The sequence below is a fragment of the Heloderma suspectum genome, chromosome 1 (genome assembly GCF_057233095.1).
Source record: "Heloderma suspectum isolate Gila_16-S chromosome 1, 16-S_ref, whole genome shotgun sequence".
In the NCBI taxonomy this organism is placed as follows: Eukaryota; Metazoa; Chordata; class Lepidosauria; order Squamata; family Helodermatidae; genus Heloderma; species Heloderma suspectum.
This window is the reverse complement of record NC_139458.1, coordinates 437,348,731-437,374,548: the sequence shown is the minus strand read 5'-3', so window position 1 is coordinate 437,374,548 and position 25,818 is coordinate 437,348,731. Positions and strand designations below refer to the sequence as shown.

Here is a 25,818-nt window from a genome sequence, read left to right as displayed (position 1 = left end):
GTTTTAAATTAAATAAATAAATAAATGCCTGCGATGATGGGGCCTGGTGGACCCCCAGTGGCAACTTACTGCAGAGGTCTTGGGCCACTGACAGGTGCTCTTGTATGAAGAGGACCTGTAAAAGCATGCCATAGAAAGTGGTCACGCTAACCCTTTTGCATGGAGACTTTCAGGAACCATCATAATCATCATTGTTAAGCCCTGTGTTTTTCTAGGCTGCCCTGCTTGTCACTGCTTCTTCCCCCAACAAGCGCTTGGATCTTCTTTATAAACATTTGCTGCTGCTGCAGGCACCATCCCCATCTCATTTGCTGGCATGCAGCTTGTTGGGCAAACCGCTCAGCAAAGGAGCCTGTTCAGTCAGAAGAAATATTTACTACGCCAGGTCAGGTTCAGGAAACAGCTGCTGATGAGGCATAAGCAGGAGCTTGGTGTGAGGAGAGAGATTGCAAATCCAAAGCGCCCACAGCTGCATGTTGATGGAAGCTGTTGAGCTGACAGCATGATAGACCCTGCGCTCTCTGAGTGCAGGATCTATCATGCTTGCTCTGTGCTGAAGGATCCTGCGCTCTCTGAGTGCAGGATCTATCATGCTTGCTCTCTGCTGAAGGATGCAGTGGCCGCCTGTCCCACAGTGCACAGTCAAGGGGGGGACGGGGGGCGTCTTTGCACAAAATTAAATCTCAAGCTCTGAGAGGGTTTGGAAACTGCAGCCTGTGCAAAAGGTGACGGCTGGACGGATAGCGAGGACCAGAAGGTCTGAGCATATTCTGGCCCCCTTGCACTGACCGCCTGTATGTTTCCGAACCCAGTTCAAGGTGCTGGCTTTCAACGCTTTCAGCCAAAAGGCCCAGTTCCATTTTGGAGACGTTCTCGGGGCTTCATTCCAGTAGTGGGTGGGGCTGAAGACAGAAGCAGTGAGGCCAGAAATACCAGCCTATTGTAGCTTAAAGCTCTTATTGCCAATCACTAAGCCTTAGGGGAGGCATTTCAGCCACAACAGCCAGGAAAGCACCAAATAAGCAGTGGTGGGTGGAAAGAGGGTGGGGTCAGGGGAGGGGGCATGACCTTCTGAGGAACCCTGGAGGGCCAGATTGGGATCGCCAGAGGGCCGGATTTAGTTCTGCATCCCTTTTTTACTGGGTCTTGCATTTTCATAGAATCATAGAATAGTAGGGTCGGAAGGGGCCTATAAGACCATCGAGTCCAACCCCCTGCTCAATGCAGGAATCCAAGTCAGAGCATCTCTGACAGGTGGCTGTCCAGCCTTGTCTTGAATGCCTCCAGTGTGGGAGAGCCCACCACCTCCCTAGGTCATGGGTTCCATTGTCATATTGCTCTAACAGTCAGGAAGTTTTTCCTGATGTTCTGCCGGAATCTGGCTTCCTGTCACTTGAGCCCATTCTTTTGTGTCCTGCACCCTGGGATGATCAGGAAGAGATCCTGGCCTTCCTCTCTGGGACAACCATTCAAGTACTTGAAGAGCGCTATCATATCTCCCCTCAGTCTTCTCCAGGCTAAACATGCCCAGGTCTTTCAGTCTCTCTTCATAGGGCTTTGTTTCCAGTCCCCTGATCATCTTTGTTGCCCTCCTCTGAACCCTCTCCAGTTTGTCTGCATCCTTCTTCAAGTGTGGTGCCCAGAACTGGACACAGTACTCCAGATGAGGCCTACCCAGTGCTGAGTGGAGGGGTACTAGTACTTCCTGGGATTTGGAAGCTATGCTTCTATTAATGCAGCCCAAAAGAGCATTTGCCTTTTTTGCAGCCACATCCCATTGTTGGCTCATACTCAGCTTGTGAATAATTTTGAAATATGCTTAGCTATTTTAAATTGTTTTGAATCTTGTATGTTGTAAAGCTCTGTTGTAAGACGCTTTGAGCCTTTTTTAGAGAAAAGCATCTAATAAATTTAAGAAATTATGCAGAAGAACGTCTTTGTTATTTGATGAGCTTCCAAATCTTTGGCTCCCCCACCAAACTGAGAATGGTTAAATAAAGCCAACCTGGTTCCTAGTGGTGAATTAATGTGGTTTCTTAACTAATAAGTTGCGTGTGCGTGCGTGCGCCTACGTGTATGTCACAGACACACACAGACACACACACCTGCTGCCAACAAAGGCGTGCATTTCTGAAGACAAAGGTGTCTATTCGTCTGGCTTCGCTCGCTGCAGAGCTAAAATGTGTGCTGGTTAAAATGTTACCGTTAACAAAGGGGATCTGGACTGGACTATGTGGCGGGGGGGTACTGTAGTTCTGTGGCAGAGCACATGCTTTGCATACAGATGGTCCCAGGTTCAGTCCTTGGCATCTCCAGCCACAAGGATGAGGCAGCCATTCATTTGAACGACCTCTCTCTGCCCCAGACCCTGGACAGCTGCTACCAGTCAGAGAAGATCGTACGGGTGTAGACAGGGCAATACTCTTAACCTAGTATTAAGCAGCTTTCATTCATTCATTTGTTTATTTAATTTATATCCCACCTTTTCATTAAAATAGTGCTCAAGGAGACTAATGATGAAATAGAGGTAAAATACAAAAATATAATTAAAATTTATTATTTATCGTATGGCACATTTACATCGTATTACAATAAAAACATAGAACATAATAAATATGAAATGTAGAATATAAAATATAGACAGGAATATTACAAATGTATGTCTAGGTTACAGGTACAGTTTTTTACTTCAGTTGTCACAGCCAGGAGATCAGCAAAGTCTCCATTGTAGGCTCAGTTTTGACACTCTTTCACTATATGTTGGATAGTTTGTTTTTCAGCCCCACAATCACAATTTGATGATTTATAAAGGGCATCTGCACATCTACCATGACCCGTGCGAATTCAGTTCAAGGTTGTCCGTATCACACAGGGCTGGTCAAATCCAGGTGCTTTTTCCAAGATGCAGGGCAAGCTTCGGCATTGTGGAGGGCAGTTTCCTAGCTAATGTTGTTTCCACGTGTTGTGGTTATTGAAATCATCTTCTAGAAGAGCTTTAGCAGTAGAAATGGCTGGATGTCTCGATCTTAACCTGTTTCGCTCCAAGTAGGTAACATTTAATATTGGTAGCTGGAGATTGTCAATAATCTTTGGGTATTCTTGAAGAAGGGCGCTCTTTTGTCTTGCATCCGGAGGTGGTATATGGCTCAAAACAGGCAGCCAGTATGTGGGAGTAGATCGTATCATCCCACTAACAATACGCATTGACTCATGCAGTTGTGTATCGATCTTTCTCGTGTGCGGACTATTAAGCCACACTGGGGCACAGTACTCTGCTGCTGAGTAAACCAGACTGAGTGCGGTCTTTCTCAGCGTATCTGCTGTTGAGCCCCAGCTAGTGCCACGTAGTTCATGTAGAATGTTATTTCTACTTCTCAGTTTGGCAGCAGTCTTCATCAAGTGTTCTTTATAGGAAAGTATCCTATCCAGTGTGACCCCAAGATACTTGGGATGCATGTTGTGATTGAGCTGGTTTCCCTTAAATTGAACGTTGAGTTCTCTGCCTGCTGATCTGTTACAAAGATGGAAGCATGTTACTTCTGTCTTTGGTGGATTGGGCTGTAACCTCCACTTACAGAAATATAATTAAAAGATAAAAACATATTAAAATGCCTGGATTTAATTTCCTTGGCAGCAGAAATGTGCAAGGAAAGAATTGCCAGGGAGATGGAGGGAGGACATGGAGACCCAGGGAGATGGAGGAGGAGATGGTGCCATGACCTTATAGCTTTGGGCTTTAAAACCACAGGCTTGTAGGGACCCTCTGGATAAAGCCAACGGCTGCTTCAGCAAAAGTCTGGCCCCTCGCCCAGGGCTGTCCTAGGCCACTGCTGAGGAGGGCCGTTTAGCTCAGAAGGAGCCCGCCTCTTCCCAGCATCCAGGACTGATTAGATCTTGGAAGAAAATCCCGTCTAGATCAAGCAAAGGGTGTTCTGGGGTCTTGCCTTGTTTCTGTGGCCTTTTGGAACAAGCAAGGAAAGAGGTTGGTGGAAGGAGAGGCGACAATGAACTGTCATATCTTGTGCAAACGGATGGCACTTTAAAAGCCAGAATGTTTGCTTCAAGAGAGCCAGTGTGGTGAAGAGGCTAGAGTGTTGGACTGGGAGTCGGGAGATCCAGGTTCTAGTCCTCACTCAGCCACGGAAGCTCACTGGGTGACTTTGGGCCAGTCACAGACTCTCAGCCCAACCTACCTCACAGGGTTGTTGTTGTGAGGATAAAATGGAGAGGAGGAGGATTATGTATGCCGCCTTGGGTTCCTTAAGGAGGAAAAAAGATGGGATATAAATGTAATAAATAAATAAATAAATAGTAAAATAATAAAATAAAAGTTAAGCTAGGGCCTGGTCGCTTGGACCAGGTCATTTTTCATTTTCTTCTCCTGCCTTTTCAAGATAACTTGACAAGGGTGGTTCTTTCAAGCTGGAGTGACTCTCTGCCGGTGTGCAAAGGCTTCCTGTTGGTAGCCTCAACCCAGGATGGAGTTCAACAAGTGATATGCTGTAGACTTGTAGTCGCTTGCCTGGTTGCCAGCCATTGGTTATTTTCTTGTGATGTCATAGAATGCTCCTGACATTCCGATCAATCAGGGGAAAAGTGTCCATTGATAGAACGGCAGAGGGGGAGGGGGGAGTGAAAAGTCCATTTGGGATTAGAGACCAAAAACAAAAAAAGCTCGAGCAGATCTTGGGGAGTTTTAAATCAAGAGGAGGGGTCCTAGCTCAGTGGCAGAAGGTCCCAGGTTCAATGCTTGGTGTTTCTAGTTCAAGACAGAGCACCTAGCCTAGAGAGCGCTAGGCTAGATGGATGGACTCAGGGTGCTTCCAGATGAGACTTTTACGGTGCCATCACCCTGCCTCGTTCATGGACATGTACCGGGGTGCAGTGGATCCTCCTGTGTTTTCTTTCTGCTTCTTCCATCTTTTTCCTTAATGCAGGAGATCTGTTCAGAAGAGAATGACGAAACAGCTACACAGTGCATTCTGATTGGTAGTGCTAAGGACCCTCCGTCTGAAAGCACCTTCAGATGTACTGTATACTATCTACCTGTCCCCAAGATTATCTCTGTAAACTAGCGGGTTCAGCCTTTCCAGATCAAGGACCCACCTTTAATTCTGCCTTGCAACATGTGACCTACTACTAACTTTTCTGTTTGACTTTGTCATATTTGCCTGTCTGTATTTATCCTTCTCCCCCCCACCCCACCCCACCTTTCTCTCTCTTTCTCAGTGGGCTGCTCTAGATGAACAAGGTCATCACAGGCTCATACTCCCCTGGGCTGTACCACTGAAGGCTTCAAGTGGGGAGCTGCAGGATTGAATGCTCGCTTGTATTAAACTGAGGGAGAAATATTCTAGTCCCTAAGCTTCTCCCTGGCATTCATTTTCCATGTTAGGGGAGCTTTTCATATTGGGGGTGAGGGATGGGAGGGGGGTTCAATCCTGCAATTCCCTGCCTGCAGATGTGCAAATGGGGAACAATTTTACCAGGTGATAATGACTTGTTACTTAGCTGTGCCCAAATGTTGCACTCCTTTCCTTTCCAAAAGATAATTGTGATGCTGTAACCCACCTTCAGTAAAGTTGCACCCACCAGTTGAAGACCAGTGTTGTAGAAAATATACCTTGCGCTTATGGGAAGAACATCTGAGCACTGTTAACTTGTCCTGTGTTTCCCTCTCCTCCAGGGCATCTCCCAGGCTACCTTCATTGGTCACGATTGGGGTGGAGCCACTGTGTGGAACATGGCTCTTTTTTATCCAGAGCGGGTCAAGTAAGTTGGCCACTATTCTTGCAGTAGTCCATGGCTTCTCTGTAGCATTCACATGCTGAATTTATGGTGACCATGGATCAGATACACAGGCGGTGATGTTAACAGTGCTGTGGTGCTTATTCTGAGCCAGAGGAAATCCCCATGCTTAGCCTAGAATAAACATATAAGGAAGACAAATCTGGGCTCTTCTGGTGCCTTGTCTTGGCATCAGTTGGTAACCTTCAACCTTTTTCAGACCTGAGATCCACTTTTAATGTATTGTATGCACCTGTCACTCTACTTCTTCTCTAGTCATATATATTACCTCTAGTATAGAGGCAGTATGTCTCTGTATACTGGTCCTTGGGGAATACGAGCAGGAGAGGGCTACTGCCCACCTCATGTCCTGTCTGTGGACTTCCCATAGTCACCTGGTTGGTCACCGTGGGAAACAGGCTGCTGGACTAGGTAGGCCTTTGGTCTGATCCTGCACAGCTCTTTTTTATTTTATGTTATGGGCATCCTGAGAATGAACCCCATTCTGTTGGTGCGGTCGCTTCTTTGGGAAAGACATGCATGCGCACTAACTGCATAGCAATGCTGGTAAAGAGGTTGTCTTAAAAGTGCTGATCTACCATTTTTCTGCTTGCCAAACATTTCTGGAAAATGGCTGATTTTTTCCCCTTCTTCATATGGCCGCTATCACTTGCCATGATTCATAAGTTTAAATTATCTGTAAATACTTCTGATTATTTTGGTTGGCTTTCTCTTTAGTGTGTCTTTGTCTACCAGTTTCATCTTTTGAGAGCAGATTGTCCAGAACTGCACATGGCGCACTCTCTGAACATGAGACACTATAGCCTAATGGCTGTGTTGTTTTTAGATCCTTTTCTTTGGGGGACCCTTCGGAGGTGGGGCATGGGGAAGGTCTGCAGGGAGGATGAGGGGACGAGTTTGTCGCTGTAGCCCACTGTTTTTGCCTTTCTGTTAGGGATGTATGAACCCCCCACTGTCCATTCTGGAGGGAGGGTCCATTGTGGGGCAATTCAGGCCACTTGGGGCCCGGCAGAGTCCTCCAGAGCCCTGCTGTGTCCACCGGAGTTGGCGGAGTGGCTCTCTGGTTTTCTAAAAAATGTGATATGCTGATGGCGGCTGCCATTAGCCTTCTGCAGGAAAATTACAGCTGTAAATGGCATATTTTATGCCATTTGCAGCCGTAAAGCACTTATTTTTACCTAAATTGCAGCTTACGGCTGTGTGTAGGTAAAAGTAAGTGCTTTACAACCGCAAATGGCATACAATACACCATTTACAGCTGTAACTTTCCTGCAATAAGCTAATGGCAGCCACCATTAGCGTATTGCATGTTTTAGGAAGCTGGAGAGCTGCCTCGCAGGAACTCCACCGGACCCAGAGGTAAGTGCGGCCGGTCCGCCGTGGACTCCGGAGGTCGGATTCTTTGGAATCACTCCTCATTTGAGTCTGCAGCAGATTTCGCCAGCATCCCTACTTTCTATAGTTTCCCAGAAGCCTTGGTTGACATTTCTTCACTGATCTTTCTGCTAGTTATTACTAATAAAATTTTTATCCCTTTTTGCTCTGAGGAGCTACAGGCAGCATACGTGCTTCTCTCCCACCACCACACCAATTTGAGGGCGAGATATATTGACTGGATCAGAGTCGGCCTGTCAGCTTCATGGTCAACACTGGTCTGCCTCTCAAACCATTGCAGCATTCTTCTCCCCCAGCCGCCCACACTTCATGTGCATTATCTGACAATGTTTAGTAGTTTGGGCACATCATACAAAACAGCAACTTTCTCCGCTGTTTGTGGCAACTTAGTTAAAGTTTTCAGTATTATTGTTTGTTTGATTGATTGTATATCTTGCCTTTCCGCCAAAAAATGGCACTCAAGGTGACCATAAGACTGTTGTTGTTTTCCGCAACAGACAAACATGGGCTTGCCCCTCTAGAATATGCTGTGTTGTGTCAACCCCCCTTGCCCCTTTTCTGATCTCTTGCTCTGCTGTTTTAGGGCAGTGGCTGGGCTCAATACGCCCTACAAGCCTGCAAATCCTAAGGTGGATATAATGAAGCTGCTGGAATCCATTCCTGTCTTCGATTATCAGCTTTACTTCCAGGAGCCAGTGAGTAGTATGTGAGCTAGCAAAAGATACTGGCTGGATGCCAGGTCAAGTCTATACATGCAGAGGCGGCTCTGTATTTGGGGCAAATGGGGCAGTGACCCCCTGCCTGGCCCCCACCCTCTCGTGGCAGAGAGATCCCCAAAACCAGGTGCATTTGCTCCTCTGCTTCCAAGTGCCACACGTGCTCTTCTCCTGTATTCCTCCAGCAATCTCAGTAGCACACTGAGCATCTGCCCTGTCCTCCACCCCACCAGCCCCAGTGGGTACCAGCCACCACTGTGTACACAAATCCAGATTTTGAGGGGGGGCGGGCGTTCCAGTCCAGGCTCCCTGGTACTCGAGTCAGACCCTGAAGTGCAGGAAATGGAGCCTCTTCCTGCTCTGTAGGCCAGGCAACTGCAAAAAGGCGCTTCTTATTTCTTCCTGGCCTAGCCAACCTAGAGGCCTCATCCTGCCTGCCATTTGATGTTGTATGGTTCTGTGCATGCCTGAAGCAGCCCTGAGGCCTGAGAGAACAGAGTCCTCAGAACTCGTTCAGGCTCTGTATCTCAGTCGTGGTATGTGAGGTTCCCATTCAGACCCCAGACCTGTTCTTGACGCTCTGGCTGTCAGTTTCTTCCTGTCTTCATCCTGCCATGTAGGGAGTTCTGGACATTTGGTTTTTAACCATTGTCTTGTGGGCATTGAGTGCGCTAGCGGACTTTACGTGATAGCATGTAGTGATGTGGTGGTTCAGGAGAGGAAAAGCTTGTCATTTGAGCAAAGGTGTTAAGCCTCATTTACCTTTTGTCTGCAGATGGAATGAAGATGTTCTTGCAGGCTTCAGTTAGAACTTTGCCATGTGATAGAGTCTTGGATTCCCAAAGGCATGGCTGGGACAGAGAAGAAAAGGGAGAGACCTCCCTTTAGAACAGCCTTTGGAACTGGGTGCCTTCCAGATGGGTAGGACTACAGTTCTCAGCATCCCTCAGCCAACATAGCTGGGAGTTGTAGTCCAACACATCTGGAGGGTACCCAGTTTGAGAAAGCTGCTTTAGAAATACAAAACCCAGATGTTAGAACTCCAGGTCCACTTTTAAGGCAGAGAAGCAGAGTACAGGAAAATGTGGTAGTCTTTGTATTCATAATGTTGGAGAGGGAGTTGAGGGAGAGGGAGAGAGACAGTATACTAGATGGAAAACATGTGTCCCACTTGTCCCCTACTGTCCCCCCTGCCCCAGCAGTCAGCTCTCTAACCACAAGGAATACCACCCAATCATGCTTTGCAGAATTTGACTTTTCTTGGCACACAGCATGGTGGGAGTGTTTTTGTTTTGTTTTTGTGGCATGTCTGTGCGTTTTAGCAATATATATATAGAAATATTTTGGTCTCAGAAGCCCAGTCCAGCTTTTCAGAGTTGCCATAAAACTCTTTCCTTTCCAAACAAGGTCTATTTTTCATTTCTCTGGGGAGCTGTAATTTTGCCTTTTTCAGGGCAAAGTGGCTGGCCTCACTTCTGGCGGAGAGGGCTGTGCCACTCCGGCTTGTTGCTGGAAAAAGAAGCTGCATGGTTTCTTCGCTTTGGGCAACGTACAGCAGGCACCTTTTCTCTGCTGCATTGGGGGTGTGGGGGAGAACAGCCTAGCTGGAAGCGATTTCTGGGCATCTGAAGTGCATTTCCTTGTCGTTCTCCTGCCAGGCTGGCAGTTTTGATTAAAGGGATGAATTATTGAAATTGCCCAATTTCAAGGGTATTGCTTTCCAGGGCTGTTTTAAGCAGGCTTCTGTTATGCAAATGCATTTTTTGTTCCCCAATCATCCTCCATCTCAGCCCTTTGCTCTGAGTGTGTGTGTGTTCAGTTTTACACCTTTGGAAGAGTTTGCATCTGTTGCTTTAGGGAAAAAAGTAATTTAAAAAATGCTGTCACTTACTCTGGATTGCTCAGTAGAGAAAACTATAATTGCGGGTGGCCTGACCGAACCAGTCGTCTCAGTGCTGGTTGGGAGCAGTGATTTTTAGTGAGGGATGGGTAACTGGCGGCCCATGGGCCAAATCTTGGCCCCCAAGGCCGTGGCAAGTTTTATAACTGTGTGGTAAAACACTTTGGGTGCTTCCAGACAAAGCTTTTATTGTGCAATTGCCTTGCCTCATTCACCGAATTTTCCAGGGGGTCCAGATGACATCTTCCTTTTCTGTTCTTCCCAAGTTCCCCACCCCTCTTTCTGCCCCTTACTAGAAAGAAGGAGTTAAGTAAGAAAAGATGGAGCAGCTGCACAATGCCTTGATTGTTCGCAATAGGAGCCCTCTGTCTGGAAGCACACCGTGTAAAATGCACTGGCTGCAAGCCATAAACATCCTGCGCATATCATATTGCGTTGATGTCTCAATCCCGCCACCCTTCCCTCATCATCAACACCGCATCATGTGTGTTTGTGTTTGTATGTGTTCTATAGCTGTGGAGTCCTGATAGCTGTGCGACAGCGGCTTTTCTGATAGAGTCTGACAATTGTGTGACAAAATACAGCGTTATATGCTTCCCCGAGTGGCAAGGCATTCCCGGGGGGGGGGGGGGGGGCGGGGGGGGCGTATAGTGTGTGATACTGGATTTAGTTTCCTTTGGATGAGAGGGCATTGGAAGCTTAGGGGATCTCTTCGTAATACTTTGTTTATGTTTCATCCTCCCCATCCCCAACAAAAGCTGCAATCTCTATTCCAGCTAGAGCAGCCTTCCCCAACCTGGTGCCCTTCAAATGTAACAACTCCCAGCAGCCCCAGCCAGCAAGGGGCTGTGCGTTGTAGTCCAACACATCTGGAGGGCAGACTGAACTATAGAGACTCTCCTCTCTCTCCCTTTCCTGTCTCTGTTGGGAGAGCCTCTGTGCATCTGGTTGGCCAGTGTAAGAAACAGGATGCTTCTCAGCATCTGGAGGAGTGAAGGCTCTTTCCATATACCAGCTACCTGCTCCTTTTTCACTGGGGATACATGGAAGTTGAACCTGGGACCCTTCTGCATGTTCTCTGCCACTGAGTGGTGGTCCCCCCAGGCTTGGCTAGATGGACTGTTGGTATGATGCAGCAGGGCTCTTCCCACCTTAGGTGAGTGTGGTGTTTCTCATGCACACGTCTGCAGAACACTCATCTCAGACCCCACTGTGGCCTGTGAACAGCCCATTCAGGAAAACGTCTGCAGGCATTCAGGAACATCAAGATTCTTTTGTCAGGATCCTGGCCATTCTTTTTCAGTGATCAAGCCAGCCAGACTCAGCCCCGTGCTGCCCTGTGCCAGTGGCTGGAGGATGCAGTGGTCCCACCTGCTTACACTAAAGAAGAATACATTAGGGTCAGCTACACATTTAATGTAGCATGTAGTTTAGCTCTGAGACGCAGAGTTGGTAGCTCTGCCCACGGCCAAGAAAGGATTCTCTCTTGCTCTCCTGTCCCCATGTAAGCTGCATATGGCCAACAATCCCACCTCATCAGCAGTTCAGCCTTCGAGATTTGGAAGAAATAGTGCTGAGGCTGAGTGCTGAATCACAGCTGCACTCGGCTACAGCAGCAATCCAATTTAGGTCTGCAAGAACGGTCTACGTTATTCACTGGGAGAGGGGACAGGGAACGACAGGTCTGATGATGCAGCTGCGTTCAAGCAATTGGAAATAAGAGCTGACTGGCTCCGTCAGCCTGGAGTGATGAGGGATTATAAAATCTGGCACGATCTGATTGTTATTCCTTTATTGCTGATCTCAAATGTTGGGGATAGCGTTCCCTTATTTTCGTCGTAGTCTACGTAAATCTTTACGTAGACTAGACGTGCCAAAATAAGGAACGCAAATGGCGGCGCCCATGGGCCGCCACCATTTGCGTACGCGTTTTTGTTTTTTGTTTTCAAAGTCACCCGTGATAGGCTACGTGACGATTTATGTAGCCTATCACGGCTGACTTTGGAAATCTAGCCGTGATAGGCTACGTAAATCGTTACGTAGCCTATCATGGCTGTGTGGTATTTTTTTTGCTTTACTTTTTTTTTTTGCAATGGCGGCGGCGGCAGCCTGTCGGGAGACCGGCCCCCGCCGAACCGCCGCCGGGACCCGCCGCCGAGAGGGACATTCGGCCAGGGTAAGTCCCGTCCCGGGGGGGGGGGCGGGGGGCCGGTGGAGAATTTCCCCACCAATTTCGGGGGGCCGAATGCGTTGGCATTCGGCCTCCCGAAGATTCGGGGAGAAATTCTCTGCCATCCCTACCGTAAACCAGAGCTCTCCTCGCTGCAACCTGAGAGAGCTATTTACTGTTTTACGTGTGTGGTTTTCTTCCCTGCAGGGAGTTGCAGAGGCTGAATTGGAAAAGGATGTGAAAAGGGCCCTGAAGATCATGGTGCGGTCGTTCAAGAAGGAGGTCTGTCCCCTTCATGGAGGGAAGGAAGGAGGGGCCTGCGACAATGGCTGACAATGGACTTCTACCCAGAGGGATGCTGGGACCTGTTCCTGGCAGCAAGTCATGCCTTCTCCCCTAGGTTCGGCCAGGAAGGGCTGCAGTGAATAGTTGTCCAGCACAGGGACAGGCAGAAGGGAGGTTAGGACCTCCTTGTGGATCTATGGGTGTTTTGCAGTAGATACAATTTTTGCAGATTTGTAGAGAGCCAGTTTGGTGTAGTGGTTAGAGTCAGTGGTGGCTGGTGGCTCCAATGTCAGTGGGGTGTTGAATGCACTCCAGGTTTCAGTCAGAACTCTAAAGGAGCTATCCAAGGTGCTGAGCCTTAGATAGAGTTCTCACCACTTCACACATTGGATAGCTCCTTTAGAGTTCTGACTGAAAGCCAGAGCGGATTCACCACCTCACTGACGTTGGAGTCACCAGCCTCTGCTGGTTAGAGTGCTCATTGGGTGACTTTGGGTCAGTCACTGACTCTTGGCCTAACTTACCTCACAGTGTTGTTGTGAGATTAAAATGGAGAGGAGGACGATCATGTAAGGGGCCTTGGGTTCCTTGCAAGAGGAAAAAAGTAGGGTAGAAATGTAATAATAAATACATACATAAATACAATTTTATATCAGTGCAAAATTCAGCTTTCCCTGGCTTGAAATTTGGGTTAACTTGGCTCAGAATGTCTGTTTTTTAACACTCAGTACAGGTCCCCATGAATAAACAAACTGACTCAGTGTGGCTCCGGGGCTCACTGCCCAAGTCCCTCTCCCTCCTCCTCCCCCCCCCCCCGGCCCCTATACTGACCTGGCAGTTAATTCCGCACAGTTCATTTAGAATGTTTTCCTTGCAGGACCGTATGGAGGTGGGCACTTCACTTGATGTCACCAGTGTGCGGAAGCGAGGTAAGAGACTGCAGCACCCATGGAGGAAGGAGCAGAGCTGCCATGGAATTTCGCCCCGAGAAAATCCAAGGCAAACCTCGAAGCTAAAATATGCTGGTATTTTTGACCCCGCCCCCTTTGCCTTTGGCCCTGCCCACCACTGGAATATGGCCTGTTAGAGCTTCTCCAGTTTTGAATTTGGCCTCAGGCTGAAAGAGGTTCCATACCCCTGATTTAGACAGAACAGACCTGATCCCCAAAAGCACAGGAGGAGAATGGAAGTGCAGAAGTCCACCTTCCATTTTCCTAACCAGGAAGCAGTGCGTGGATGTGATGTTAGCTGTAGTGAACCAACAACACTACAAGCGAGAAGGATCTTGGAATTGTTGTCGATCACAAGCTGAATATGAGCCAACAATGGGATGTGGCTGCAAAAAAGGCAAATGCTATTTTGGGCTGCATTCATAGAAGCATAGCTTGCAAATCCCGGGAAGTACTAGTTCCCCTCTACTCAGCACTGGTTAGGCCTCATCTGGAGTACTGTGTCCAGTTCTGGGCGCCACACTTGAAGAAGGATGCAGACAAACTGGAGAGGGTTCAGAGGAGGGCAGCAAAGATGATCAGGGGACGGGAAACAAAGCCCTATGAAGAGAGCCTGAAAGAACTGGGCCTGTTTAGCCTTGATAAGAGAAGACTGAGGGGAGATATGATAGCACTCTGCAAGTACTTGAAAAGTTGTCCCAGAGAAGAAGGCCAGGATCTCTTCTTGATCATCCTGGAGTGCAGGACACGGAAGAATGGGCTCAAGGGACAGGAAGCCAGATTCCGGCTGAACATCAGAAAAAACTTCCTGACTGTGAGAGCAATACGACAATGGAACCAATTACCTAAGGAGGTGGTGGGCTGTCCCACACTGGAGGCATTCAAGATGAGGCTGGACAGCCATCTGTCAGGGATGCTCTGACTTGGATTCCTGCATTGAGCAGGGGGTTGGACTCGATGGCCTTGTAGGCCTCTTCCAACCCTACTATTCTATGATTAACCATAAGCCTGTCTCTGTCCCACACATATGTAGTTGATGTTGCACTTGTTAGAGCAATACGAGAATGCAGCCAATTACCTAGGGAGGTGGTGGGCTCTCCTGCACTGGTGGCATTCAAGATGAAGCTGGGCAGCCATCTGTCAGGGATGCTTTGACTCCTGAATTGAGCAGGGTCTGGACTCGATGGTCTTACAGGCCCCTTCCAACCTAACTATGCTATGATTCTATGATTTGGACAACGCCACTTCACGGTTGCCATTTCAGCTGAGGCCAGCATCCGGCCTGATGCTTAATTTTCCTACCTAAAAGTAGCACATTGAATGAATTTAAGCTGGCGACAGGATGGTCTGTTCCTGGGCCGCTCATGTGGAATTAAATTTGGCCTTTAAAAGTTGAGCGCGACCTCTTCATCTCTGCTGGGCAACCAAGCGCGTGGCTCGTTTGTGCTGATACAGCACACTTCACCCTCAGGTCTCTACACTGACACATTAGTGTAAGTGAGATTTTAAAAATTGTTCAAGGAGAGGAAACAGTATAATGCTGAACTGACAGGCTTGCAAACATATGCAATGAAGCACACAGAAGAAGAGTGGTTTGTCCTGTCAGGCACGCAAGGGTACTTGTTCAGTGGGAAATGTTCTTACTTGGAACTTCTCGGCTTGCCATTTGTAACTGACCACAGCAGCATTTTCATTTAGGGATGTGCAAATCAGCAAAATTCGAGCTCTCCAACTCCATCTCGAAGCTTGTTCCAACATGAGACCGTATCAGATTACAAGTTCCCGCATGAAAATCCGTGCTTATTTTCATTCATATTTTTCCAAATGTATGAATCAAATTTGAAATGCACGTGTTCTGCCATTGATCAAAGCATATTTGTGCGCGTTTTTCCGAAGTACGCATTTTGGGGTGGTCTGCTCTGGAATCTATGGACTTTGACCACAGAGTGCATCCCAGTCCGTGTTTGGTGCAGAAGGTGCGAACTGGGCAAAATCCTGATCAAAAACAAATTGAAACAAATTTCTCATACATCCCTATTTCATTGCAACCTTCCTTTTTATACCGCAGGAGGGCTGCTGGTGGGACTTCCTGAAGACCCTCCCTCAAGTTCTCTTCTGCCAGAGCCTGTGCTCCAGTACTATGTCCAGCAGTATCAGAAGTCTGGATTCAGGTACTGGGAGAGGTGGAGGGGAAAAGGGAGTGGGAGTGGCTGTTTCTGGTTTTGCTGGGCAAGTATCCACGAGGGGCCTTCTGCCATCATTAGGGTCAGGGGGTTGTGCCTGTTCAGGATGTGGTCTATGAAATATGACTTCATATAGCAGAGAAATAACTTGCTTAATTTATTTATTACGCTTATATCCCACCTTTCTTCCATTATGGAACTCAAGGTGGCTCCATGTGGTTCCCAGGTGGTCTCCGCTCCAAGCACTGACCAAGCCCAGACCTGCTTAGCTTCGCTCCCACTCTTGCATGCTCTGAGTCTTCTCTATATACCTTTTGGACACTATAAAGTATGTTCAAACTGTTTTTACTACTGTTTATGTTATTTATCTGAGAATTCTAAAGATAGCATTTTACCTTGAATCCTCATATGTCTAAATAAGATTATTGAGGTATTAAGCTTCTTATCAACATTAACGAGCATAGCAACATACTTATATAAATACCTTAAACTTCCTTGACATGTTACGGATATGTTTGTGACATAAAAATATTTCTTGGATATCATCTTGTCTTGTGAGCTTGTTTTTTATTACATATTTTGTTGTATTTATTATCTGGTATAAAGTTCCTGGTTACTTATCTGATGGCCCATCTAGCCTCATTATGTAGCTAATTGTTTTATGCTGTCCTCTTCAACGATGCTAAGTAGAAGACATTATTACAAATTTAACATTGGCACGTCCTTATCTGGATTCCTTTCTTATCAGTAAAGGGTGCTAATGATCAATCCCTAATGGCCTGGCACTACTGTTGCTCATCTGGCAAACCTCAGAGATGAGACACCTTTACTATTCACAGGTCAGAAGGCCCAAGCTGTGTTGCATTAGTCATTGGGATCTCGTTTTTAATTCCAGAATTCTCTTGGAGGCATTTCATTATAGAATTTCCTAATTGGGCAGTAGGGGTTAGATGATGCAAATATGAAAGTTTTCCCTGATCTGCCACAGCACAAAGAGGTCATCTCAGCGATCTGCTCCTCTCTCTTTCTCCCTCTTTCAGGGGGCCACTGAACTGGTACCGAAACCTACAGGCAAACTGGCGCTGGAATGCCTCTGCACAGGGCAGAAAGGTACAGGTTGGAGGGCAACACGTGACACCCTTGTCTCCTTCAAAAGAGAGAGTTTTGTCTATAGTCCCTCCGTCCTCTTGCCTAGTGCAAAGACCCCAAATTCACTGGCCCCGCCCCCTTTCCCCCCTTCATTTTATCTTCGGTGCCCTGCGAGTCAGGTTAGGCTGAGGTCACCCATTGAGCTCCACAGAAGTGAGGGGCTTGAACTCCGGCTCTTCCTGTGCCACATCCAGTGTTCTACTCACTGCGCTGCATCGGCCCCGCTACCGTCATCACTGCCCATTTCAGTGCCCCCTCTTTAAGTGCAGGTGTAGGTGTGGATCCTGCACTTAAGCGATAAGTAAGCTCTCCATCAAGGCAGCCCGGCTTCTGCACTCATAGAAGCTGGATTATGTGGCTGTGATTATCTAATACACTGTCCCTGAAGAGGGCAGGAGCCAGCTCTCTGACATGCTGCAAGGCTGTCTGGAATTCAAGGAGCTGTCATTGTGATGTGTGCAGTTTGTTTTGTGCCTGTGACTTCTGGCAAAACCATGCTTCATTTTTGTTGGCATGTATCAAAGCATTGGATTATTGACTTGGTTTGCACATAACGACAACACGGACTACGGGTTGAATCATGGGTTGTTGCTACGTGTGCACCCTGCACCATGTATTAACTATGGGTTGTTACCAATGAACAACCCAGAGTTCACAACCCAGCAACAAACCATGGGTTCCCTTCCTGGGTTGGTCCTGGTTAACCAATAGTTGAACCATAGTGCAGGGTTCGCACGTAACAACAGCCCATGTTTCAACAACAACAATCCATAATTCCATAAGAATCCATATGCAGCCTTTACGCAGCCCATATTCTGGGTTGTCGCTACATGTGAACCAGGCCATTGACTCCTGCTCAGTTTAACTCTTGGGTCTCTAGAGTGGTGGCTTGGGCATCAATGTGCCCATGAATACCTCTCTTGGTACTTCGCCAGCCCTGATTGATTACCCCTCTCTCCCTCTTTACATCTTTGTGTTTTTGTACCTGCAAACTGAGGATCCTACATCATGCCTTTGATGAAGTAGGCTGTAGCCCACCAGAGCTTTTCCACAGTAAAACGGTTAGCTTTTTACAGTGCCTCAGGACTCTTAACAAAGACAGCTCCTCCTCTGGAATTTCCACTGTAACCCTACATCTTTCTTCCTAGTACTGCTGCCTGGGCCCTGGTATGTGACTTTGTGTCTGCCAGGAGGGATGATTCTTGGCATAAGATTTAACAGCAACACAGGAGCTGCCTCAGCCCTGCACATCTCTGATGCAGTTATTCCTGACCCAGTCAGGGCATCTGGCAACTTGTACAATCCTACATGACTGATCACTGCTGCAAATGGCCTCAACTCTCCTTGCATCTCTAAATTCACAGATCAGAGTTCCTGCTTTGATGGTTACAGCTGGGAAGGACATAGTTCTCCATCCAAATATGAGCAAACACATGGAGGAATCGGTGAGTGGTGCCCATGTGACTGGCAGCTGACAGTTGCCCGTGAAGGCACAGATGCGGTAGGGCAGTGGGGCCAGGCTGTTCCCCTCAGATGTCCTTCCTGTGGCATGGCCTCCAGGTTGGATTACTATAATGCGCTTTATGTGGGGCTGCTCTTGAAGACAGCATAGAAACTTCAGTTGGTCCAGAATGCAGCTGCCAGTGTGTTACCTGGAGGAGCCACGAAATCGGATCATGGAATGTCATTTTCTCTTGTCTTCTGCACTCGCTTCCAGTTTGTTTACAGGCTCAATTTGAGGTGCTGGTTTTGACCTTTGAAGCCTAAAGCAGCTTCAGACATGGGTGTCTCCACCATGGCCCCCTGCCCTCTAAGCCTGCCAAAGCACTCCGCGGTGGAGGCCCTTCTCTCTCTTCCCTTCCAAATGTACCACTGCGCCACAAACCTTCCCCAAGTCCTACCGGACGGCCCTTATATCCCAAGCAGTTTCTTGGCGTAGCAAAATGCATAGGGATGCCAGTAAGTTAGCACCGCGTCACGAGAGTTGACTTGCCCCCGAACCGCTTGCAGTGTTGACGCAGATGCCGAGACCCCTGAGTTGTGTTTAATGTAAGCGTTATGCCCCAGCTTCCACAAGGGATGATGCACCCCTCCCATGGGGTGCAGTTGCTCAGGGCAGCAAAATGTCTTGATCTAGCCAGAACCTTGACTATGTTTTCTTCCTAGATTCCACAGCTTAGCCGTGAGCATATTGAAGATTGTGGACATTTCACACAAATGGAGAGGTAAATGGAGTTAAGAGGTGATCCGGGCAGGGTAGACTATTTTTCTTAAATTACTGTAAAAAATGATTTTTTTTAAACTTCATGCACCTGCTTTTAAAACAAAAACCTGCTCACTGCTCTAAGGGGGGAAAACTGAAAGTTCTACTGAACCTATAATGACAGACTGCTCATATTGCTTGCCAAAAAATCTGCACCAAGGTTCTCTCACTCTGTGCTGTATCTCAAGCAATTCACTCTTGGATTGAGATGGAGCAGTTCAAAGATTGAGTAATTCGATCCTTGTGAATTCCACTGTGAACTGAGCATTCTGCACCACCTCCCAGACTAACGTGAGGATCGGAGCTTGGTTGTCGACTGGATTTTATGCTTCCCGAATGTTCCAAAACAGTTCTTGGTTCAGAAAAATGATCAAAATCCACTTAGAAATGTGTATTTTGAAGGGAAAATAATGTATAAATATATATTTTGGAGAGAATCCATTTCAAAATGCATATTTTGAGACTGAAATGCATTTTAAAATATGTGTTTATATATTTAAATGTGAATTTTAAAATGCATATTTATATATTTAAAAGTGAATTTCCATGCTGTATTTTTTAAATTGCAAATTAATGTGGAAATGAGATGGAATGGATGTTTGGATGAATGCATACAAAGATGATCTGGATGGGAACTCTGGAGGGTCGGGTTGGGACCTGGCACCCCTGGGCGTAGGACTTTAGTGGTGATACTCAGGGCCAAAATACATATGGGCTGACAGTTTGGGGTGCCCCCCCCCCCCCCGGCTCTTGGTGTTGTAAAGCTTTTAAGCTTTCCCTCCTGGAGAGAGATGTATGAGGGGAGGGGTGATTTTGAGCAGATGTTTGGCAGGAAAGGAAAGGGTTAAGCAGCCCCCTCCCTCCTTGCTGGCCCTCCACTCCCAATTTCAGCCTCCTATGGCCACTTTTCAGCTTTGGAAAATAGCACATTGTGTGATTGGGCCTTTAGGTGCACCAGCCTAAGGGGTCCTCTCAAATAGCCTGAGAAATGCTCTTCAGAATTATTCAGCTGTTCAGCAGTTGAGAAATGAACTATCTGGATTAAAACTCAGGGCGCCTTTTCTGTTCCAGAATATCTAAGCAGTGAACAAAAAAGATATGAATAAAGGCACAACCATAGAAAAATACACAAGGGATGTGTAGTTGTGGGGACGGTTAGATAATATGTGGTATGTCGTGCATAGTGTTCAGTTTTGACTGCGCAGGATGGTCCAGTCTTTCTTTCAAAACTGACAACCATTTTTGTTGAACATCGGCATACACACGTAATTTTCCCCTTGAGTCAGATCCTTGGTCCATCCAGCCTAACACTTCAGCTCTTGAAGGTCCCGGGTAGAGAGGAGGGTGCATAGGCGCATCTGTGCAGAACCATAGATGGCCATAGTGGAGGTGCACACGAAACTCAGACCTTCCAACTCCCCATATCAAAGTCTTCTGTGCCTTAAACCTTTCCATCTCTCCCCCCCCCCCCGTGTGTGTGTGAGTGTGTAAGGGGTGCTTGCTTTCTTCCATAAAACCGCCTGCCTCACCCCCTCCACCCACTTCCTGCCCTATTGTTTATCTGTGTTTCGTAAACTGTCATCTCCATCCTAATGTCATAGCAGCTGTAAAAATCAACGCCTCTGCCCTGAAGAAGGCCATTAAATCAGCTGCTGGGTGGAATTACATTTTGCCAGCACCCCCGTGCAAAGGATGATAAATTCTAGTGGGGGACAAATAAATTGAGGCAGGAGTTGTTTGACTCTGAGTAAGAATCAGACATGCCTTTCTTCCCCCACCCCATTTTACAAGAAGCTATAAAACGTTACCAGCTAAATGACAAGGCAATAACATTCTCCTGATTTATGGGGTAAGAATGAGAGCAGTAGGGGCAAAAAGAGCAGTAAAGGGCAGCAGACCCATTCTGGTCCGTAGGCAGGGAAATGCCTGGGCAGAAATGCCATGATGCACCTTCAGAGGAGAGAGTCCAGAGAAATGGGTCATTGTCCGTAAGAAACATGTGCGAGGAGAAGAGAGACGTAGCTTCTTCCAGGCTCTTTTTGGCTACTTTTCACAAGTCTGCGCTTATTCAGTGTCTGGCTACAGCCGGGGAGCATTTTAAACTGTGTTTAGGCTGGGTCTGTCCATCAGACAGTCCGTTTATGTCCGTTGACTTCAACCTTGCCAAGCTCTGCTTTTGTGCATTTAAGGGTGGTGGTGGCAGGGATTCAGCAAAGGCAGAAGAAGAGCCTAGAGCAAGGTGAGCACGACAGTTTCCTGCTTGCTCAGACCAATGGACAAGCCGAGTTGGAAGCTTTTAAAGATAGATCCAGGCATATCACATGACAGTGGCCTGGTTCACATGATCATGGCAGGGGAAACGACCCAGGGGCCGTTTCTGGGGTTTTGGGGTGGCAACAAGCCACCGTGGCCAGGTTCACACAACATGGCAAGCTGTGCGGCCGGGGTAATTATGTAAGTCCCCTAGCACATGCAGTGGGGAAATAAACCACGATGGCTTATTTCCCCAGCCGCAATCATGCGAAACAGGCCATGGTGTGTGAGCTGAATCCCTGCCTGATGCATCTTGCAGGTCATGAGTCCAACACCGCTAGGGAGGCGAGAGCATCCTGTTTCTCACCCTGCTGGGGTTGAGCCTTTAACTCAGGGGCAGGCAACTTGTGGTCCTCCAGATGTGGTTGGACTGTGTCTATGGTTTTGGGAAGGGGGCTCCGAAAAATCCTATGGTCCCTGGGTTAAAGAACTTCACCTACGTTCACAGTGATCTTCAGGACAGTCCTGTGAGGTAGGCTGGTTGTATCCCCATAATACAGGTGGAAGGGCTGAGGCAGAGAAATTGTGGCTTGCCTAAGGATACCTAGTGCAAGGGGCTCCAACCTGTTTGGGTTGGTGGGTGCATTGGGAATTTTGAGTGTGTGTTGTGGGTGTGCTCACAAAATGGCTGTCAGGGGGCTTTCATAAAACGGCTGCCATGATGGGCATGGCCAGTCACAAAACAGTCTGCCAGAAGGCAAACTGGTGAGACTGAAAGAAAGAAAAAAGTAACTTGCCCAAGAACCTAAGTCCAAGGCAGATGTTGGGTCTGAGCTCCAAAACACAAAAGCACTCTGCTGAATCCAGATAAAGATGGCACTGGAGAGCAGGACTTTGCTTTGCAGCATAGCAGCCTCCTAAAAACCTTTTAAAATTAGAAACAGGTATTAAGAAATAAAATAAATATTAGGAGGGGCAGGGAGCCTGGCAAATGCCAAGAGAGGTGTCTGTTGGCACCATGTTGGAAATTCCAGAACTAGTGACCAAGGTAAGATTCAGAGCAGGAGCCTTCTAGTTCCATTCTCAGTCACAACATTAGGGCAGCTCTCGTGTCTTCTGTAGATCCTATTCATATTCTCCCTTTACTGGACATAGTTCAAAATAAAACAAGCATACAAATCTGCACTGCTTTTAGTGACCTTGCATAATGTGCCTTAGCATAAGCTTGGTGGTCTCTGGGCACTGCATTCAGGGCTTTTGTTTTGTGCCACGAAATAACCTGCCTTGCCAACGGTGTACTTTTCCCTCCAGGCCTGCAGCTCTGAACAAAATCCTGCTTGAATGGCTGGAGGGGGTTCACAGGGACGTTTCGCTGCAAGCGGTTGCCAAGCTCTGAGCAGAACTTCGTCAACCATCTTGACTGAATTCCTGCCAGTTGGTTTGGGGGGAGGGGGAGACGGGGGGGGGAAGCTCATAGGGGATTTGTTTCGGAGCGCGCTCTCAATGCTTTGAGCAATGAAATGGATGTTCATGTTGATGACATGCAAAAATCTGATGTATTGGAAAGGAATGCTTTGTTCACCACAGAAAATGGGCTAAATACCATGTTTAAGAGCCCAAAGCAGGATGCTGGAAACACACACAAAATCTCTTGGCTCTCAGCTTTTTCTGACTCTGCTGAAACTTTTAAGATAACTGTTCCAGGAAATTCACAATAGCCTGGCTGAGACATCACCTTCCTTACCCAACGCCCCACAGTTCCTTAGATTGGCAGTGAGCTCAAGCAATCCTTCCTCTCGCATGCCCAGCTTCAGAGGAGACTTCCTGGTTTGTTAAGGCTGCAGTTTCCCTGCACCGTTGTAACCATGCTTTGCAATCCTAGTCTGTAGGATGTGCTGTCACGGGGAAACTGGGGATTAGCAAAGCCAGGAAAGTTTCCTCTGAAGCTGAGGGAGAGGGAGGACTTGAGCCTCTTGCTTGTTCCAGTTCCAACAAACCATGGCTCACTGTCTGAACTGGGCCTTGGTTTCTCTTCCTTGGCTTTTGCTTCAGCTTTATTGCAATGAGCCTCTCACCCCAGCCACCCACTGGGGGCCCAGGAGTGGCTTGCAGTTTTTAAATGATAATTGTTGCACCTGCCACCTTCCTACACTCAATATTAACTGCTGGGTTTTGGTTCTTGAACCAGCCAATCAAACTGGAGAGACAGACTCAGACAGTGCTGCTGCTTAGAGAACACTGAGACAGAAAGGAGTTGTCCTTCTGCATGATACAGAAAGAAAACTTGATCTGCAGAATTCACCCTTGTCACTGGTTTATCCAGCCCAATTATTTCTCTTCTTGTTGGCAGAGACAGAGGCCTTTCCCAGTCTGGATACCAGAAACCCTTTAATCAGGCCTGTGTCCACACCTTGATTTTGCAGGAGCACGCTCGGTGCTAGCAGGGTGCCAAATTCAGCTTCCTGACCATCTTGGCTTCAATTTTAATTTTTTTTAGATGCCACCAAGTTTCCAGTCCTTAAGGTTTTGAAGATATGCTTGCAAGTGTGTGGGTGGGCCACACCTGCTGAAATCTCAGAAGCCAGGGAGGTAGTCGAATGAGGTTTTCAGGGATTGGGGGTGCTGGGGGAGATGGCCTCTTTGCTCCTCCCTGTGACCAGCAAAATAGGAACAGATCAGGCAGAATAAGGGACATGAGACAAGCTCTTGGTCCAGAACCTGGATTCTGAATTTGTATTCAGAGTTTTATCACATAGCCCTGCCTAACTGGGGACACCAAGGAGCAACCTGGGACCTTCCTTTTTACCTGCAAAATATGTGCCTTACTGCCGGACAAAGGCCCCTGTCTCCAGCCACTGGCAGTGCTGCTCCAGAGTGCCTGTGGGTTCAGATTGAATCTCAGCTTGAATCTTGGGTCTTTGATTATGATTATGCCACTGCTGCTTTTATTGTTGCAAGAACAACTTTTAGAAAATCAGTAACTGGAATAAAAATGTATGAAAGGCATTCTTCCGCTATTGGATAGGTTTTTGCCAGGAGAAAGGGAAAGTGTGGAGCACGCAAGGGGGTTCTTTCCCTGTCAATCTCACTGTTGAACTGAGGGCATAGTATCGCTTTCCCCAACCTGGAACCCTCCATAAGTTTTGGACTTCAGCTCCCAGCATTCCTGGCCATTGGCCATGCTGGCTGGGGCTGATGGGAGTTGAGGCCCAAAACATCTGGAGAGCATTGGGTTGGGGAAGGCTGAGCTCTAGCACAGAACCTCTCGGGCCGAATGCTGTGCTCATGTGCCACTTCTTCACTGAGGCTGTGGTGAGACCACAGCCAGGATGTACTGTGATGCACCCCATTTGCCCCTGGAGCCGGTTAGCATCCCTTGCCTTGAGCTGTGCAGCAGTTGCCCTGTTGCTCCTCTCCAGAAGTACTTTGCGCAACACTTAAGCCATAAAAATGGGCTGCGGGGTAGGAGAGGGGTGGTACGGGTGCCCCTGGCACAGATTGGCCTGCCTCGGGTCGCATGCTGTCATGCCCTCAAAGGGGCCCAGCGGCAGCTGTCTAACATTGGAAGCTCAAGGTTAAGTTGCACCAGGGATGAATCGGGCGAATGAAAAGATGACAAAAAATAAATCCAGCCGGAGCCAATGCTCCTCTGAGCCTTCAAATTGGCGGTTCCTGCTCCTCTGGCTCTCCACGTTACAAGCTGGCCTGCCTTCCAGGGGATGGGCAGCGGGGAGCTCAAAGCCTGGCCCCGCCGTTTTGCTTGGTAGTCTTGGGCTGCGGTGTGTGGTGGCCAGGCCCGTTCACGTGTTTCCTTTTAGGGATCTGCCCTCACTCACCAACTTAGTTGACACCAAGGAGAAAAACGGCCTGCCGATGGAGCGCCCCCAAAGCGCTGGATGCCTTTCTCTCGAAATGCAACATGAGGCTGCTGCCAGCGGCTGGCCTAACCTCGGCCGTAGCCCTGCCAGTCCTTTGACAACCCAAGCAGCATTTTCACATGGACTTCTGTGTTCGCTTGTGGATTGCAAGAGCAAGCAAGTTGCCTGGAAGGCCCTCTCGCCTTCCAAACAACACAGTAGCCTCCACGCCCTCCAGATGTGTTGGACTGCAACTCCCATCATTGCCACGCCCTGCTTGGCTGACTTCCCCTCTGCTAGGAGGTCACCTGGGCCTGCACCTAGAGGGAGGCCTCTGGGCCAAACCAGAAAAGACACGTACAAAGAAAAGCATCTCCTGCCCTCTTCGTTTTTCAAACTTTGCCGGGGGCGTGGAAGAGGGCTGGCTTTGAATGTGACCCGAGCAGCAGGGGCAAGAGCGGTGGCCAACCTGTTCCCCAAGGGTGGTCAGTCCATGCACATTCCTCTCTGCCCTCTGCTTCCCTTTCCACAGGGGGAGAAGACAGGAGCCCAGGATACTTTTTCCTGCAGTTGGAAATGCTGCCTGGGTGGAGAGAGTTTGATGATAGAAAGTGGCCTATGGGGGAAAGGGGCAAACACTCCTGTCCCCCGCGGTTCCAGTCACATTGGCTCCACTCCCTCAGCAAGAGGGTGCAGCTCCATAGCTTGTTTGAGCAAGTTGGTTACTTCCCTTGGAGCTGTCCATGATCTGGCAGGTCCCGTGTCTGTTGAGACACACACGTGTGTTGAGCACAGCCTCAGCCTCATACCCAGTAGTGTGTGTGTGTGGGGGGGATCAGTCAACTGCCCCACAGAGGACCTTCCTATTCACTACATAGGAAGTGTAGTG

General features: G+C 48.0%; 1 protein-coding gene across 9 annotated transcripts in view; it reads left to right on the top strand.

The window, feature by feature from the left end:
- The window catches only part of EPHX2 (epoxide hydrolase 2), a 101,531-nt gene that overhangs the window by 61,418 nt on the left and 14,295 nt on the right, over positions 1–25,818 (top strand). For 3 of the 9 annotated variants that reach the window (XM_084829515.1, XM_084829512.1, XM_084829510.1), the window contains 9 exons: positions 5,687–5,772; positions 7,787–7,898; positions 12,197–12,271; positions 13,152–13,203; positions 15,293–15,395; positions 16,448–16,517; positions 17,921–18,001; positions 18,723–18,781; positions 22,384–24,079. In XM_084829515.1, the coding sequence (XP_084685641.1) occupies positions 5,687–5,772; positions 7,787–7,898; positions 12,197–12,271; positions 13,152–13,203; positions 15,293–15,395; positions 16,448–16,517; positions 17,921–18,001; positions 18,723–18,781; positions 22,384–22,468 (723 nt within the window). In that variant the 3' untranslated portion in view covers positions 22,469–24,079. Of the gene's footprint in view, positions 1–5,686; positions 5,773–7,786; positions 7,899–12,196; positions 12,272–13,151; positions 13,204–15,292; positions 15,396–15,612; positions 15,736–16,447; positions 16,518–17,704; positions 17,724–17,920; positions 18,261–18,722; positions 18,782–22,383; positions 24,080–25,818 lie in introns of those variants that run through there. The other 6 variants (XR_014787021.1, XM_084829514.1, XM_084829509.1 and 3 more) reach the window with 4 other exon arrangements.